General features: G+C 32.4%; 1 protein-coding gene across 1 annotated transcript; it reads right to left on the reverse strand.

The window, feature by feature from the left end:
• Positions 1-322: 322 nt before the first annotated feature.
• On the reverse strand, positions 323-4,941 carry LOC8258221 (proteasome subunit beta type-7-B). Its single transcript, XM_002526003.4, has 9 exons — positions 4,792-4,941; positions 4,525-4,697; positions 2,390-2,531; positions 2,163-2,259; positions 2,008-2,077; positions 1,803-1,907; positions 1,474-1,572; positions 1,291-1,378; positions 323-648 (listed from the first exon to the last, which is right to left on the reverse strand). The coding sequence occupies exons 2-9, from the start codon at positions 4,669-4,671 to the stop codon at positions 560-562; spliced, it is 837 nt and encodes a 278-aa protein (XP_002526049.1). The 5' UTR covers positions 4,672-4,697; positions 4,792-4,941; the 3' UTR covers positions 323-559.
• Positions 4,942-19,222: the final 14,281 nt, after the last annotated feature.

A 19,222-nucleotide genomic window follows, 5' to 3' on the forward strand; every position in this document is an offset into this window, starting at 1 on the left:
ACAGACGACTAAAAGTAAGTCAGTTTTCAAGCAAGTTCTAAGAACAGATGGGGCCTACTTATCCTCCCTATATCCTTACAAAATGATACATTCTTTCCTCTTTTACAAGGCAATGTAACCTGATTACCTGATCAGGTTCAATCCCTATCCCTGAATTTGCCAACACTGCATTACAGCAACAGACAGCTGAACATACAAAGCCTCAATATGAAAGAGTGTCTGCAAGCATTGGGTATCGAGGATATGTCCATGACTGGTGGCGTAAGGTGACATTTCAGGCTCTTTGGGTACTAACTAATCAGTAAATCTCATGTAAAATAAATAAATCAAAGAGAATTGGTACTTCATTGCTAATTCTCCCTATCATAATTTCTGCAATATTCAAAAACTGAGTTAAAAAGTCATAACACATAAATTCTTCACTTAGGCAGTCTTCCTAGCAGGACTGCTGCCAAGACACAACGTTTAATTTGGAGTCATGGAAACTGGACATTACAAAATACAGCATTCCAAATGGCCAGAGCTGGTCCCAGTAGAATCGTTAAGGGCCTGATGATTTTCACTCTTCCATTGCTTCACCTCCTTCACTCACTCCCTCTTTTTCCTTTGATGGCTCCTTTAATGGTGTAATCTTTGTCAAAAGCACCTCTGCAAACCCAAAAGGGAAAAAAAAAAATGATCAACAAAACTAGACAAGTTATTACTAACTCGAACCCAATACATGCTAGCTTAATCATATCAAAATTACAATAGTGAGCTTCTTTACACTACTTGCAATATTTCAACATTAAGAAACAGAACCAAAAAAATAAAAAATAAAAAAAATCAAGCACTCACTATAATAATTCATACTCTTCATATTGTGTGACAATGGCATGCAAGCATAAAGCTACTATGAAATGAATTAAAAGGCATCAATCCTCTTAAGCAAGGAAACAATATTATGGGATTTCAATCACATTTCATTCGAAAACAAAATACAAATGCAGAACCACCTTGTCCACGACCCCGCCCCATCTCATAACTGGGTTCCAATCGAGAAGTGTCAAAATTGGCTCAGAGCAAGTTTTATAATATGATTCGAAAAGGACCATAAAATCTAGAAGTGGGAGACAGAGACGCAAAAGAGAAGTTGACTAGATCCTTCATTTAAGTTTTCTTTAAACGTGTGCAGCACCTTTGAAAATCCTATTAGTCCTCTATAAGCACATGTATGATTGTAGAACTGAATACTATAAGTTGCAATGAAGAACAAATAGAAGTATAGTAAAAAGAGAAAATGAAACTCACCAGTCTTCTTTGAAAAAACATAGCCTTTTGGATTGATATAGGTCCGTGGATTTGGCAATAAGTGGTTCCTTAAATATTCCTTGTGTCCCTGTCCCAGCACACATTACACAGGAAGACTTACATCAATATGAGCTCAAAACATATGTTGACAAAGATGAGAGTAACTGGGCGGAAAGAACATACCTTCGTGATAACACAGACATCGACATTGCTTCCACTTCCCAAGTCGTTGAATACACCAGAGCATATCGCTTCAGTTACAAGCTTTATACCTTCATCTCTCTACAAAGAAAAATCTCTCAACTGATATTTGGTATGGAAATGAAGGCAATTTCATGTTTATAAAAAAGAGTTAATAGTAGCACAGCTAATCGGACAATCATAAACAATTTCCTATAAATGTTCATAAACCAGATTACTAGCATCTTCAGGTCAAAATTGATTTTTAAAAATATACTGGGATTGAAATCATCAGACTGTAGCATCTTAAACACTGGAACAAACTATCTTACATTCAAGCCTTCTCTGTACTTTGATTCAAAAATAGCCATTGCAGCAAGAGAGCCAGACCCCATTGTAGCAAATGGCAATGTGTCAGTTGATCCATGTGGATATATCTGCGATATAAAACATTGCATGCACAAGATATCAGACAATTTTATAAGCTCCACGAACAGGTTCTGGTACAAAAGCACATGTCAACACAAGAATACTTACAGTATGCAAATGAGGTCCAGTACAGTCAACCCCACCAAGCACCAGAGCAGCTTGGACATAACCTTGATAGCTGGACCACACTTTAAGCAGTCAGTGTGTAGGTTTAATACAAGGAGATATGCTGCAAATGATGCAACTGTGAATGATAAACTCACTTGAAAAGATGCTTCTTAAGAAGAGTCAGAGCTGTAATAACCCGTGATTCTCGGCCAGTATGGTAGCGGTGTAACTGTAGCTGTGAGCTGACCATGTCTGCAGAAATGCAAATACCATGGCAATGCATTAGCCATATCAAAATGAAAATGAGAAAAAAATACAACTTTCCAACATGTCCAACAGAATATTACAATACTACCATATCAGAGAACGATCTCGACAGTACCTGTTACTGCCTCTGTATCAGCAGCAGTTCCAGCTCCACAACAATAAATGTTGGGGGCCATATAATGAATCTTCTCACAGTTCTTATCACAAACTATGGGACCTTCCGTTGCTCTAGTATCTGCCCCAAGAATGACGCCGTCCTAATATGAAATTAAGTAGATAACAAAAATTAACAAAACATATTGTGAAAGTTTTCATGTCCACAATGCTAAGGTGCAAGTTCTTACCAGAACATGGATAAACAATATGACAATGGAAATCCCCAAAATTCAACTTATGACCGCAGAAAAACTCAATACATTCATAAAGAACACCATCACAACCTTTCTCACTTAGTTCACCTTTATTTTTATTAATCTTTTGTTTCTCTAGTGCATGCCTGTTTTCCACTGGCAGTACGCCTTAATTCTCTTATGCCCAGAACAAACTTGATGAACACGAGTTACTTATACAAGTATTTCAAAGTTGAGGCCACTTTAAATATAAACACGAATTATTTGTTTTGTATCTACAGTGTATAAAGATAAGTAATAGGGCAGCAGAGAGAGCAATGAACCCGCAGGACCCCGGTCACCCAACTAACCTACATGGATACAAACCAAATTGACAGGTTCTCATAAAATTTGAGCTGACTACATTTTGGAAAAAATATATTAAACCAAGGTGGCCCAAGCTTGAAATTTGCTATCCAAAGCAAAAATATACCAACATGAGTCACTGGTAATCGCTTGATCAAAATGCATGCTAATAAAATAAGTATCATTTATGTGAAATGTAAAAGACGTATGGCCCTAACTGTTCATACTATTTTGGCAATTCTACTGTAGCTTAGCATTCTCTTTGATGTCACCCTCTTTCACCTATCAATCTCCGAGTTATCACATTCTTCTTTTATCATCAGATTATGGTGACAAATGACATAATACAATAATCCCAGCCAATCTTAGGTCGCCAAAGGCCCATGGTATTCACAAATGTATTGAGTTTAGAACTCGTTCATTCTTAGTATCACTCTCAAAACTCAAATTTCCCTGTTTCTTCGTGGGAGTCTCTCCAGTGTGGCTGTTGTAGGCAGGGATCTAAATAACAATATTGTGAATGTTTTGCTATCGATATAGGTCTAATGATATGCCTGTATCAAACGTAAGAGTCGCAATTTAAAATGGTCCATAGCCATACTGGAAGGTGCGGCTGGATCGCCTACTTTTCAGGGAGCAGTAATTCACTGGTACTTCCCTTCCACCAAAAAAAATAAATACTTGCTATGTCCCACTTCATACTCTGGGTAGGCATTTGTCCAAGATGACTAACCCTATGGAAGGTAAGTCACTTATCTCTCATCTCCTTTTGATTGGATGCAGTCAATACTTCCAATCAGTGGCCGTGTTTACAGCATTTGAAACTTGGTTCTTGTAAAACTCAAATTAAAATTTTCATTTTCATAGTGTTTGAGTTAATAAGAACAGAATTCATGGATAGGGAATCCCAACTAGACATATCTCTCCAAGTCTACACCCAACCTGTGAATCCCGAGACACTCTTTTTCTTATTACACACAAACAGATTTAAGTGTAAGAAACTGCAAACCAAGTTGGTTCCATGCAGTATACCATACTAAACCCACCCAACTCAACCAGGTACAGCCTAACATACATTCAAACAAACTGAGACAAGATATTCTTCTTATACAAGGTTACAAGCTCAAGAGAAAAAAAGACAACAAAACATGCAATCGAGAAAAGCAAAGCCGCAATTTTGCACAATCCAGCCAATAAGGCAAGAAAAAAGATCAACATGATGCTTAGAAAATACAAACTAACTATTATCAATGCTGCCCTTGATGTGGCTCATTGCAGCTTGCAACATCCATTAAACAGAAAAATAAACCATTGCTATTAGTTTCAATTATCCCTATATAGCCCTGCCGCAGTGATAATCTCAATAGGTAAGCTCAAACCAACATATTGGTATGGCTAATCCAAAATACAACCCTATATAAGACTACACAAGTTAGGGATTATGGTCCCGTAAAATTGACTAAATGATAACAAGTATCCATAATAAAGGATCAAATTTTTACACAAAAATATATTAACTAACATACATAAAAACAAAGTAACCAGACTAGAATACCTGGAAAATTAGTCCAACAATTGTAGTTCCTGTTTTCCTATAAGAAGAGGGAAGGTTAACTCCTTTCTTGGCAAGCATTTCATTTCTTTTGCAAAGATCGAAACTGAATCCACCCTTTGGAGGAACATCTATCGCCGATTTCGACATTCTTTAAAGAATTTGAAAATGAAATTCTAAAAGAAGAGCAGCAAAAATATAATAACCTTGTCAAGTTCATACAATAAAGGTTTATATATTGAACGAGTGAAAACCCATTAGAAATCTCACCGTTAATTCGAATGTGTTATCTGTGATTGAATCGAGAGTAGTGGAGAGTCGAGTGATAGTTGTGGATTGATTTCCAAGTTTATTTTGGGCTCTGATAGTCTCTAACCTAGCGGAGAAGAAAAGTATTTTCCCTGTTTGCTAAAATGGGCCTCTTTTATATGGTAATTTCCAATGTGGTAGTCTTCTACAAAGTTATTTGCCTACTTGATCCATTAATTATTGTTACTACTATCATCATTAATATTATTATCATCATCCACATTGAAATTTATGATATATTTGGTGGAGATTCATAAAAAAAATTATTTTATTTGAAAAAAAGACACGAAAAAAAGATAAAATTAAAAAATATATTTTAATATTATAAAATATATTGAGTTACTAATATAAAATTTATTTAAAAATTTTATCTATTGTATTAAAATTTAGTTTAGCTATAACTAATTTCATATAAGTTTAATTATATTAAATATCAAATTTATTTGTATTCCATTTAAAGCATATAAATCTTAAATTTATAAATAAATTCTATAAATTTTATGAATTTTAACCAAACATTATGTTAATATTAAAAGAATTAGGTAAGCTTTTCAATTTCCTCGTGGTAATTTATTGATGTTGAATTTGGTGGATTTGAAGTAAATACTTATAAATCAAACTGGATGAATTAGTTTCACATTAATTTTAAAATTTTATAATCTTGCATAAATATAAATTTTTTTACTTATGATGCTATTAATGTCTACCAATTTATATTTGCAAGAAGACGAACTGTTCTTATAAGAATGTAAGTTCACATTGAGGTCGATCTCTTAAGGAATTATAGAGCAGCTATTATATAAATCAAATATCACAGAAAAATACTAAAAATAAATCTAAATACTTTAAGCCAATAATTTAAGAAAATAAAAATATCTATAAAAAATATAAAATAAACTATAAAGTAAACATGCAAATAATATAACTATATGATAAATACAGTATTTAGCCAAGTCAATTACTCAATAATTTTATTTTACCTTAAGCCTAAATCTAATTAATGAGATGGTGATGTTCCTTTTCTTTTAATTACTCAAGCTAACGATGCAATTAAAGTCTCTTCTACCATCATAGATTGAAGTAAATATGATGTTTTTAATACATTCAACCTAAATATTTTTAGAACAATTATTATTATTAAATTGATACGATGGTCGACCATAGTAACTAAAACTAATAAAGATATGAAATTAAAAAAAAACACTCATTAAATAAATAAATAATAAGATTCATATATAAGTAAAAAGACTAAACTAACACTTATAAGAACTAGCTTGACATATTTAATCTAACAATTATTGTAATTAAATAGAAAGACATAGAAACAAGACAAAAAATAAAGGCTCTCATGAAATCCATAATCCTTCAAGTAGGAAGATGATTGGTCCTCACTTTCCACTTCTTGAAAGCTCGTTAGATCTTAAAAGAACAATAAAAATTAAAACTAAAATGTTTATGGAAGATGAACTGCAGAGAATTGCAGAAAAAGGAATAACAGACAAATGTAGACTGTGCATGTATGAGTTGTGTATCTAATCTCCAATACTTATAGAGATTCTTATTGCAGAGTCCTCTAAATATAAGATTTCTAAGAGTTACTTTCTAACAATTTTTAACTAACCTAAATAAAATAAATAACTATTAATGGTCCATAATTATAAAAGAACTACTTAATTCCCCATTTGAGCCTTGTATTATTCGTCCAGGCCTGTGAAAATAGCAGTCCACGATAGATCATAAATAGTTATACTTATTGTATTTAATACCCTTACATTTCGATTTGATAATGTGCTTAATTATGGAAATTGTGTTTATTCTGATCTAGATGGTGAAATATCAAGGATTGAGTGAGATTCAACCTAAAGACATGTTTTAAGGCATCACTTGTTAGAAACTAAGTCTTTTGGAGGAAGAGCAAAAATTTGAGCAGAAGATCATTTCCAATAAGTCGTGACCACGTCTTACAATTTGTGAGCTGTTGGAATCTGCAGAAGAGAATTTCGAATTTTCAAGATAAATTTATGGTGGACCTACTTTTATAAAATTTCCTTTATTTTTGAAGTGCTGATAAAGAGAACTTACTCCCATGTTATTTAGGATTTTTATTTGTTTAGATTACCCTTTATCTTATCCTTTCTTATAGGATTAAGATCATATAGAAAGTTTATTTCTTTTTGGATAAGGATTATCTTATTAGAGTTTAGGTTTGACTTCCCAGGAGGCTAGTTCTACCAAGTAAAGGATGACTGAGAGTGTTTTGATTATTTATTATTTTTCTTCTTTTATTCTTTTCTTGTGAATTTTTACTCCACCATGTGTGGCTAAGTTTTTAGTTTTTAATTCAATAGTGAATAAATTCCAATTGTGATTTTGTGAGGCTTTGTGCTTAACAGAATTCTTCTTTAATTTAAGTATTCTTTATTTCTTGTTTTTATTATTTATGAATTTTTGATATTGATTGAACTGACGACTCAACTTTGATATTGATTTTTCTATTGCTAAACTTTGAGTTTATGATCCGTAATTATCATGAACGATTGACACAAGTAGCAAGGAGTTGGCTCATATATGTGTGATTGCAGCCTTTTCGAATTACATAGCTTGCATGATAGGTTCTAAGAAAATAAAGGAACAAGTTTAATTCAATTACAGCTATCTCAATTAATTAATGTTGTTGAATAAAGAATTCAAAAATTCAAGAATTATGTAAAAAACAATACAAAAATATCTTCTAGTGTTGAGGAAATTGCATGTATAGAGATTCAAAAAAGAATTTATGTGATTCAAGTAATAATATATATAGGATTCATAAATTTATTGATAGAAAGTAAACCTAAACAAATCGAGGAATTACAGATAAATGTAAAACAAAATGGAATTTATGCGCTAATTGTGCATTTCTTCTTTGTAATATCTGTGAAATATTATGGTTACGATTCTCCCATATATGTCTTTTTCATTCCATCGAAAATCGATTTTACGGTATAGACGCTTATGACCTCCCCCTCTATGCCTTACGGTAATGATTTCTCTGGCGTTACAGCATTTACCACAACGATGTTGTCCATAGATCAAATTATTTCGTGTATTTCGTGTATTGGATTTCACTCCTGTGGTTCAAAATAAAAAATTAAACAAATAATCATTCTCATTATTCTTAATGCTATCATTAAGTTGATATGGAACGCTATCGCGCTCAGTTGACTAGTAGTAAGTTTTGATTTGGATATTGGGTTTGAGTCAATTATATTAGGAGAATTTAACTTGTTGCGGCTGTTCCGAATAAGTAGACTAAGTACTTGAATGGAAAAATTGATATTCTAGTCTATGATCATGATTACAATTGGATGGAATTAGCACTCTTGAATTGGAAATTTGTTAAGATTAACTTTTATTGACTTTAATATTCAGCCTTCATTATTTTTTATTTATTTATAATTTTGGTTCAAACATTCAAAGTTCCCCATTCTTTTTTGACTTTGAGAGGCTATTCACATTGATTCCCTTGGGATTTGACCTGGTTTCACTATTTCTACAAGTTAGTTTAACTAAATCAGTAATTTATTTTGAAAGGCTTCGACAACCCGTTCAAATTTGGCGCCGTTGGCGGGGAGCCTATTTTAGTTTCTCATTGTTTAATTTATTTTTTTATGACTCATTCTTCTCAAGATATTGATTTTCAGTATAATCCTGATATTGAGAAGACAGCGCGTCGATTAAGAAAGGAGACTAGGCAAAAAAAAAGTTCTCATAGAGGAGTTGGAGATAGATTTGGCTATTGGTGACAAATTTATTTTTCAAGAATTTACAGAAAGTATGGTGAACAGAACTCTCAAAGAGCTAGCCACACCAGATTTGAATCAACAATCTTTATGCATTATATTTCCTAATATTGCAATTGACTTTGAATTAAAATCTGGCTCATTTAAGTTACTCCATTCTTTTCATGGATGTGCAGGTGAAGATCCTCATAAATACTTGAAAGAATTCCATATTGTATGCTCCGGAATGAAGCCACATGGTGTGACCGAAGAGAAAATAAATCTTAAAGCTTTTCCCTTGTCTTTGAAGGATAAAGCAAAAGATTGGCTCTATTATCCACCCTTCGGTTCAATAACAACATGGAATGAGATGAAAAGATTATTCTTAGATAAGTTTTTTTCTGCAATAAAAGCTGCCAACATTAGAAAAGAAATTTGTAGCATAACACAATTAATTGGAGAAACATTGTATGAGTATTAGGAAAGGTTCAAGCAACTGTGTGCTAGCTGCCCCCATCACCGAATTTCTCAGCAACTCTTAATCCAATACTTCTATGAAGGATTGTTGCCAATGGATAAGAGTATGATTGATGTAGAAAGTGGTGGAGCTTTAGTAGACAAGACACCTGAAGAAGCCAAGCAATTGATTTCAAACATGGCTGAAAAATCTCAGCAATTTGGTATAAGAGCTGATGGAGCTACAAGGCAAGTTGATGAGATAAGCACTAAAAATCTTGAAAATCAAATTTTTGATTAACTGCTTTGCTTCGTCAAATGGCTATAGGACAATTGCAAATGGCAAAAGTTTGTGGAATATGCTTAGTTCAAGGACATTCCACTGATGTGTGCCCAACATTGCAACAAGACTTGATGCAAGAGGCTAGTGCTTTAGATGGGTGTACTGGTCAACTTCAAAGGAAGTATGATACCTTTTCCAATCAATATAATCCTGGATGGAGAGATCACCCGAATTTGAGCTATGGAAACCAATGAGGACAACAAAATTATCCTTTTTCATAATTTCATTAGACTACCTTAAGTTCTCCAAAAACCTCAAGCTTCATTCAGGTATGTCTTTGGAAGATATTGTTAAAAATCTTGCTAACAATGCTCTTCAATTTCAATAGGAAACAAGGTCAAGCATTCAGAATTTAGGCAATCAAATTACTCAATTGGCTACGTCGGTTAGTAAATTGGAGGCTCAAAATTCTGAAAAATTACCTTCACAACCAGAGATAAATCCATAGGAGAATGTTAATGCAATTTTTCTAAGAGGTGGAAAAGAGATTTCTTCAGGGTCAATTCCACTTAAAGAAAGTGAACCGAGCAAGGAAAAGGAAGAAAAAGCATCCTCTAAAGCATTACGTGGGGTAAAATTCGATCATCCTCTAACTCTTTCATCTCACACTCCTTTACCTTCTTTTCCTAGCAGATTAGCTAAGCCAAAAGAAGATAAGCAAGAAAATGAGATCTTGGATACATTTAGGAAGGTGAAGATAAATATCCCATTATTGAATGCTATCAAGCAAATTCCTAAATATGCAATGTTCTTGAAGAAATTATGCACAGACAAAAGAAGGATGAAGGAAAAGGAGAAAGTGGTGGTAAGTAAGAATGTGTCGGCTATCTTGTAAAAGAATATGCCAGAAAAATGCAAGGATCCAAATATGTTTTCATTACCTTGTGTTATTGATAATACAAAAATTGAGCATGTCATGTTAGATTTAGGAGCTTCCATTAATGTCATGCCATTTTCTATTTATCAAGAGTTGAAACTAAATAACTTGCAAAAGACTGGCGTAGTGATTCAATTAGCTTATCATTCTTATATTCATTCCCTTGGAATTGTTGAAGATGTTTTGGTGCAGGTTAATGAGCTCATATTTCCTTTTGACTTTTACATTTTGGAAATGGATAGTAATTTCTCATCAAAATCAGCATCTATTTTGTTAAGACGATCATTCATGAAAACAGCTAAGACAAAGATTAATTTACATGAGGGTACTCTCTCCACAGAGTTTGATGGAGAGATTGTTAAATGTATTATTTTTGATGAAATGAAATATCCTAATAATTTATATTCTCTTTGCCATATTGATGTAATTGATCCAATTGTGTAGGAGGTATTTACAAAAGAAAGTGTTGGTAATGAGTAAGAATTAGATGCACAATCTAATTTAGAAGTGGAAATTAGAAGCTTGGATTCGGATAAAATTTTCAAAGTGAATGGTTATAGATTGAAGATCTTCCATAAGGATAAAATTGCTTTATGTCTTATTAGTTTTCCTTCGGATCACTCTACTTATTTGATGACTCAAATGATTCATCATTCCGTCGAGCATAATGACGTTAAACAATTATGCTATTGGGAGGCAACCCAAATGCTTTCTTTATTTTTATTTTTTATTTTTTATTTTCTTTCACTTACTTTATTTTGTTTATAGTTTTTTTAATGAAAAAGTTAATTTTTTTTGCAGGAGACTAATTTCGATAAGGCGTGACCACGCCTTTTTACAGCTCTCCTAAAAAGTATTAACTGAATTTATTATAGAAGCTCACTTCTTATAAGGCGTGACCACGCCTTATCTCAAAACATCTTTTGCTTTATTTTGACCTATCTACTTAATTTTACAGAAGCTTGTTTCTTATAAAGCGTGACTATACTTTATCTCAAAACATCTTCTGCTTTGTTTTGACCTATCTACTTAATTTTACAGAAGCTCGTTTCTTATAAGGCGTGACCACGTCTTATCTCAAAACATCTTCTACTTTGTTTTGATTTTTTTACTTAATTTTAAAGAAGCTCATTTCTTATAAAGCGTGACCACATCTTATTTCAAAACATCTTCTGATTTATTTTCACTTCTCTACTTTATTTTTTTATTTTAATTTTTAATTTTTTAATATTATTTATTTTTATTCCAAAAAAAGGGAGAATAAAGAGAAAAGAAGAGGGAAAGTTTTATTTTGCAGTAGCCATCGACGTTTTTTCTTTTACAGCAGCCGCCACCAATATTCACTTCCTCTTCCCTCCACCCAAACACCTATCACTCACCATCCATGGTGCGCCTTAAGATTACCGCTCGAAAAAGGACCTCAACACGTCAGTGCAGTAAAGGAACACCTTCTAATCCCAGCGACGTGACAGTTCGCCAAGAATAGAAAATGACAGCAACCTCACGTGATGACAGCTCACAAATGAGGGGAGTTTCACATTTCTTTTTATTTTTTTTGTGAGCCATTTTCTTTTTGATACATTGATGACAATGTGTAGTTTAGGTGTGGGGGAGGAATATGATAATTATATGATTTTCTTTTCTTTTTGAAAATATTCTTATGCTTAGAATTAGTTATGCTTTAATTCATATGTGCTAATTTTTCTTTTGCAACCTTGAGTTTTGTTTTGATAACCTAGAATACCATGTAAGTTGGAGATACATTTTTGGTTTGAGTTTTAATGCACGAAAAGGAATAAGCATGATTACTGTTCTTTAAACTTATATGATGGTATCTCATTAGTTTATTGATTGAAAAATGCACAAGACTTGATACAAATTTTAACATTCAAGTGAGCTTTTGAGCCTAAGAGCAGTTCATTATATTTTGCTCTAATTGTTTTTGTTGAGTGCTATCAAACTTAGTATTTTTATTCTAGAACTTGCTTGTAAATGCATGTTAAGACCACATCTTTGAATTGATGCTTTAATATGATAAGGGCAATTAGGATTAACCTATTCTTAGACTCTTAAAAGACCCACTTTGTTGATTTTCCTTTTAGTTAGCCACTTTGAGCCTATTTTCTATGTTCTTTTTCTTATTTTTAACACATATTATTTAGCCCAAGACGTTTCATTTGTTACCTCTATTTTTCTGCCCTTGTCAAGACAAAAGGAAAAGTGTTGCATAGTATAAAGAAAAACAGAAAAATATAAAAAAAAAAGAGGAAAAACAAGGGAAGAAAATCGTCGCAAAAAAAAAATGTTGAAAAAGAAAAAAAAAAGAAATTTGATATTTATTCCTTTCATGAAAGAGGATAATTGGAGAAGTATTCATCAAATATATTGAATTGAATTGTTACATGTTATTTCTCCAAAGTTTTTAGTGCTAATATAAGATGTGGGAATAAATTCAAGGTTTTCATAGTATGTTTTGTGGTTATGTGGTATAGTTATCATGCAAGAATCTAACCTTTTTGTCTTGATTATGAAACATTTCAATTTTTCCTTTTATCATACCCTTTCCTAAGCACCATTACAACCCTTGTAAAGTCCCTTTGATTTTTGCATCTAATACATGTATAGTGGTGGAGACTTGATTCATTAGCAAGCTTATGTTAATAACATGCTATGTTTTGATCCTGAGAGTAAATGCACCTTAAATACTTTGAGAGTATTGAGTGAAACCATATTAAGGTGTTAAGTCTTGTTGCTTTGATTTTGATGAATAATTGAGATACTTGTTTTTTTTTATAAAATTTATCCCATGAGTGCTACTCTCTTGATTGTCATTATTATTCAACTTGTTGATATATGTTTAACTTATTTGGTATTTGTGGAGATTAAAAGAGATAAAAAGGAAGTAAAAAGGAGAATTGGTATGTTAAATTGAGGTATGTTTGAGGACAAGCATAAATTAGGTGTGGGGGAATTTGATAGATCATAAATAGTTATACTTATTGTATTTAATTCCTTTACATTTTGATTGGATAATGTGCTTAATTGTGGAAATTGTGATTTATTCTGATCTAGATGGTGAAATATCAAGGATTGAGTGAAATTCAGCTTAAAGACATATTTTAAGGCATCACTTGTCAGAAAATAAGTCTTCTAGAGGAAAAGCAAAAATTTGGGTAGAAGATCATTTTCAATAAGGCGTGACCACGCCTTACAATTTGTGAGCTATTGGAATCTGCAGAAGAGAATTTTAAATTTTCAAGATAAATTCGTGGTGGACCTACTTTTATATAATTTCTTTTATTTTTGAAGTGCTGGATAAAGAGAACTTACTCTCATGTTATTTAGAATTTTTATTTGTTTAGATTACCCTTTATCTTATCCTTTCTTATAGGATTAAGATCATATATGAAGTTTGTTTCTTTTTGGATAAGGATTATCTTATTAGGGTTTAGGTTGGACTTCCTATATAAGGAGGCTAGTTCTACCAAGTAAAGGACAGCTGAGAGTGTTTTGATTATTTATTATTTTTCTTCTTCTATTCTTTTCCTGTGAATTTTTACTCCACCATGTGTTGCTAAGTTTTTAGTTTCTAATTCAATAGTGAATAGATTTCAAATGTGATTTTGTGAGGCTTTGTGCTTAGCAGAATTCCTCTTCAATTCAAGTATTCTTTATTTCTTGTTTTTATTATTTATGAATTTTTGATATTGATTGAATTGACGACTTAACTTTGATATTGATTTTTCTATTGCTAAACTTTGAGTTTGTGGTCTGTAATTGTCATGAACGATTGACACAAGTAGCAAGGAGCTGGCTCATGTGTGTCTAATTGCGGCCTTTTCGAATTACATAGCTTACATGGTAGGCTCTAGGGAAATAAAGGAACAAGGTTAATTCAATTACAACTATCTTAATTAATTAATATTGGTTTAGTCATTCTCATTATTCTTAATGCTATCATTAAGTTGATATGAAACGTTATCGTGCCTAGTTCACTAATGATAAGTTTTGATTTGGATGCTGGGTTTGAGTCAATCATATTAGGAGAATTTAACTTGTTGCGGCTATTTCGAATAAGTAGACTAAGTACTTGAATGGAAAAATTGATATTTTAGCCTATGATCATGACTACAATTGGATGGAATTAGCACTCTTGAATTGAAAATTTATTAAGATTCATTTTTATTGATTTTAATATTCACAGCCTTTATTATTTTCTGTTTATTTATAATTTTGGTTCAAATATTCAAAATTTCCCTTTTTTATTTGACTTTGAAAGGCTATTCACATTGGTTCCATTGGAATTCAACCTGGTTTCACTATTTCTACAAGTTAGTTTAGGAAAATCAGTCATTTATTTTGAAGGGCTTTGACAACCCGTTCACGTCTTAATTCTAGGTCTTGGCAGCAACAATCCTATTGAACCCATTTGTAAGTATTTAATCCCATACTTTTCCTTTTTGGCTAATGATATTTGAAATTGGACAATTAAGCTATAGTAAGGTAATAAACATATATTTCCATATATTATATATCTAAAACATACTTTTGAAGCTTTAAAATACCCTAAATATATATACATAATATAAGCCTATCAAATACCCCTCACACCTAAACATTTATTTGTCCTCAAGTAAATAGCAAACTTAAAAATTTAACGTTTACAAAAATTATAAAAAATATTCATACTCAACTTAAAGATATTACTCAAAAGAATATTACTAATGCAAAGATTATGTCAATCCTAGAACAACTTGAACCATAAAAAATTTCTTTAAAAGTATAAATTCAATCATTTTTAATCAAAAAACTCAAGCACCAAATATTCCCACATATTTCACAACAAATAGTGTAACTCTTTTCAAATGGTATAACTATGATGCATAATTTAAATGATCATAATCTTATACAAGAAGAAAAACCTTCATTCATAAACAAGATATCGATAGGCATTTATATAATTATATCACTTGCTTTCAAGCTCTTATTATATATATTTTTTATTTTCGCTTACACCCTTTTAGATTTTCATCTAGGTACTTGGGGATTATTTTCTTTCTTGAGATGTCAAGTCTTTTTATGCAAATACGAACTGTAATACCCAAATTTTCATTTAATAAAGATAATATTAATAATGAATAATAAATGAGTTCTTATTTAAATTAATTTAATTATATTTTTGTTTAGTTTAACTGAAATGATTTAAATATAATTTTGAATTTTAATGCTAGAAAAATAAAGGAGTTATTTCCTATATCCTATTAGTTTGAATTTTTAAGAAATTAATTAAGTAAATTATTTGAGAAATAGATTATATTCTTGGTTATTAAAAATTTTTCCGCAAATGAATATATTTAGTTAAATACTATATTTAAGAGTTATGAAAGAAATTGTAAAGGATGTTTTTATAAAATAATTTTTGGAAAAAAAAGGGTATTTTAATTAGTTAATGGTATTAATTTTTAATTGGAAAATATTTAGCAATTTAATTAATTAAATTAATTGTGTTAGGATTTAATTAGAAATTTATTTTGGAATAAGGATTAAAAGTATAATTTTAGTAATTTGGGGTTTTAATGGAAATTTGTATGTTTGGTATTTTTATGATTAAATATGTCGGTAAAGGCTTTTTAGTAATTTTACATTTAAAAGCAAGGGTATATATGTAATTGTATATTTTCTATAATTCTAATTTGGCCCAAATTAAATGGTTAGGGGCATAATTGAAAGGCTAAAAAGAAGTTTAAAGGTTAATTGAAAATTATGCTGGATGAAATTGTAAGTAATTAAAAAAGTTGAGGGACCTAATGGTAAGGAAGAAAAGTTCGGGGGCTAAATGCTGGTAAGGAAAGAAAGGAAAAGAAAGAAGAAAAAAAGGAGGGAAAGTTCGCGTCGGGAGAGAGAGAGAGAAGGCCGGGGAAGAAGAAGGCTGGGCCGGGGCGTCGTGAAGCGTGCAATGCGGCAGGAATCGCGCGAAGAGCATCGGCTTCTAGAGGCCATTCCCACCGTTTTCGGCGGCCTTGGCCACCGAGTAGGGTGGCAATCGGCTCCCCTAGGCGAGGGCTCTCTTTTGGCGACAGTGGCGACGCCTGGGGTGCCCGAAAACGGAAGTTCGCGGTGGAGAGAGAAAGTAGGTGGCAACTGCGTTTTATGAATTTTTCGGCAAGCTCTGATGGAGGATGGATGACCGGAGGACGTATCTCGACTCTCCTCAACTCAAGCTTGGCAATGGCACTGGTTTCATGGCGATCGTACTCCGTTTGCAAATCGACGGCCGAGATCGTCCGCAAATCTCTCTAGATGATCAGGGGTCGGTTCGGAAAATCGGAAGCAGGAATCGTCATCAGCGCGTCGTTTCGAGTCCGATGATGTGTTCGGATCGTCGATCGAACTCCGGCTGCTGGAGGTGAGTCGACCGAGCAATCAAGCGTCTCAGTAATTTTCTCTGGCTCATTGATCTTGGAATTTTTTTGGTTTAATTATGTGTATTGATTTGTGTTGAGTATTCGATAATATTTGTGTGTTAAGATATGAGTTTATCTGTAGCACCCGCACTCAAACATCCAATTGTATAGCAATATATATATATATATATATATATAATTAACTTTATAAACATAATTTACTACTTAGTTACAATATACATTCATACAATTTAAGTGACATAATATACTTAATATATATAAGGAATATTTATACATTATTTTAATTCACACAAGTTCCCAAAATGCCCCAATGCTTTAGATAACTCTTCTGGCCCACCTGATAATATTGACTGATGCAAAGAGAGCAATGCACAGCTAAGGCTATCTACAACTGCACTAAACTGAAAAAAAATTGCTAAGGAGTAAACCCAGAATTACCTCGCAAGTTCGCTGATCCACCACTTCTACCCAAAGTTATACTACTTGGCCCTCTAAACTGATAACTGCCCCTTCCTCTAAAACCTCCTCGCTGACTTCCTGATCCTCCCCTAGGTGTAAATGAGGCACCTCTAGAGAAAGATGGAGTAAATGTCCTAATTATCTTCTTTTTCTTTGCTTCTAATATATTTCTTTCTAAGAATAATTCTTCTGTTCTTGTTGCAGCTTCCAATAAAGCAATAAAAGTAGGTGGTTGCACTGCCAACTTTTCACGTATCTCCAATCTCAAACCCCTCTCAAATCTATTTCTCTTCAGTTCATCAGTTGCCACTTCCTCTGGTGCATACCTAGATAACCTTGTAAATTGTAATTCATAGTAATGAGACATCTCATTTTGTTTCAATTCAAGGAATTCAAGTTTCTTCCTCTCTTGATATATTGGTGGCATATACTTCATCTTGAACTCCTCTAAGAATTCTTCCCATGTCATTGTCAATGGTTGTGTCTGGCTACCTAGGACTGTCTCCCACCAGATTCTAGCATCCTTAAGAAATAATGAGGTTGCATACCTCACTTTCATTTGGGTTGTCGGTTGGGTATTAAATTGTGTAAACACACCTTTAACAGACTTTAGCCATTCCTCTGCTACAATTGGATCAGTTGTCCCCTCAAACTCTTTCCCGCCATGCTTTATTAACTTTCCAAAGTTTGCATCCAACGCAGGTACGTTTAGTGGAGGTGGTGGCTGTTGTTGAGCTAATCTTCTTAACTCTTCAGCTATTTGTTGAGCATACCCTTCAGCTCTTCCTTGTGACTATTCATTTTCATGCATATGTTCTTGTTCAATATGATGTGCATGAACTGACTCATGTGAACCTACTAGGCCAGTGGAGTGCTCATCCATGCCTATATCATTAACAAAACTTCACAACAATAAATGGTTGTACATAATTACTATATGCTTGCATGTTATGCTCTCAATCCCCTCTATTCCCATCAATTCAATCACACAAACAATTAACACATTGGAACATATTAAAATTTCTAACTTACTTTAATATATCACAACACATACACACCTTCATATAACATAACATAAACACAAATATAACTACTCATACTTTTGTCCCATCTGTCTAATCCCCGCTCTGATACCAAAGCTGTAGCACCCACACTCAAACATCCAATTATAAATAATATATATATATATATATATATATATATATATATATATATATATATATATATATATATATATATATATATATAATTAACTTTATAAACATAATTTACTACTTAGTTACAATATACATTCATACAATTTAAGTGACATGACATACTTAATATATATAAGGAATATTTATACATTATTTTAATTCACACAAGTTCCCAAAATGCCCCAATGCTTTAGATAACTCCTCTAGCCCACCTGATAATATTGACTGATGCAAAGAGAGCATGCACAGCTAAGGCTATCTACAACTGCACTAACCTGAAAAAAAAATTGCTAAGGAATGAGCTAGCGACTCAATAAGCATTTAATTTACTAAACTACAGTATATTAGGCTAGAATTATCAAGTCTTTATCAATACAGAAAATTATACCAACACTTAACTAACAATCACAAAATCAACCATTTCAATTATTCTCATAAACAAATAATTTTATCTCACATAATGCAAATAATCTCAAACTCAACCAAGTCAAATAATTCAATTCCACATTATTTCTATCAAATTAGGATCATATGACTCATCCTTACATTTCCTCACATTTTCAAATCTCAGTAACCACTTGACAAGACTATTCCCCCGGCTCAGTCTTGCCATCTCACATACTCGGGTAGCTATCTGCCCGGCTCAGCTTTCCCGATCACATAATATCCATTCAAGAGTCATCAATCCTTAATCACAATCAATTCAGTTCACAACACATCATAATCAATTCACTTTACAACAAGCCAAAAACATAACTAATATCAACTCAGTCAACCAAGAAATTATCAAGTAATCAAACAGCAGTTCCTACTCAATATACACAAAGTTTAGTCTATTAAATACTTACCAAAATTTATAGGATAACAAAGTAATT

Source organism: Ricinus communis, chromosome 1 (genome assembly GCF_019578655.1).
Source record: "Ricinus communis isolate WT05 ecotype wild-type chromosome 1, ASM1957865v1, whole genome shotgun sequence".
Taxonomy (NCBI): domain Eukaryota; kingdom Viridiplantae; phylum Streptophyta; class Magnoliopsida; order Malpighiales; family Euphorbiaceae; genus Ricinus; species Ricinus communis.

Coding starts and splice junctions, on each gene's coding strand:
- LOC8258221 (XM_002526003.4), bottom strand. CDS start 4,671: ATGTCGAAATCGGCGATAGATGTTCCTCCAAAGGGTGGATTCAGTTTC. Junction 2,532..4,524: donor TTGTTGGACTAATTTTCCAG/GTATTCTAGTCT, acceptor ATTTCATATTAG/GACGGCGTCATTCTTGGGGC. Junction 2,078..2,162: donor CTTAAGAAGCATCTTTTCAA/GTGAGTTTATCA, acceptor AGTGTGGTCCAG/CTATCAAGGTTATGTCCAAG.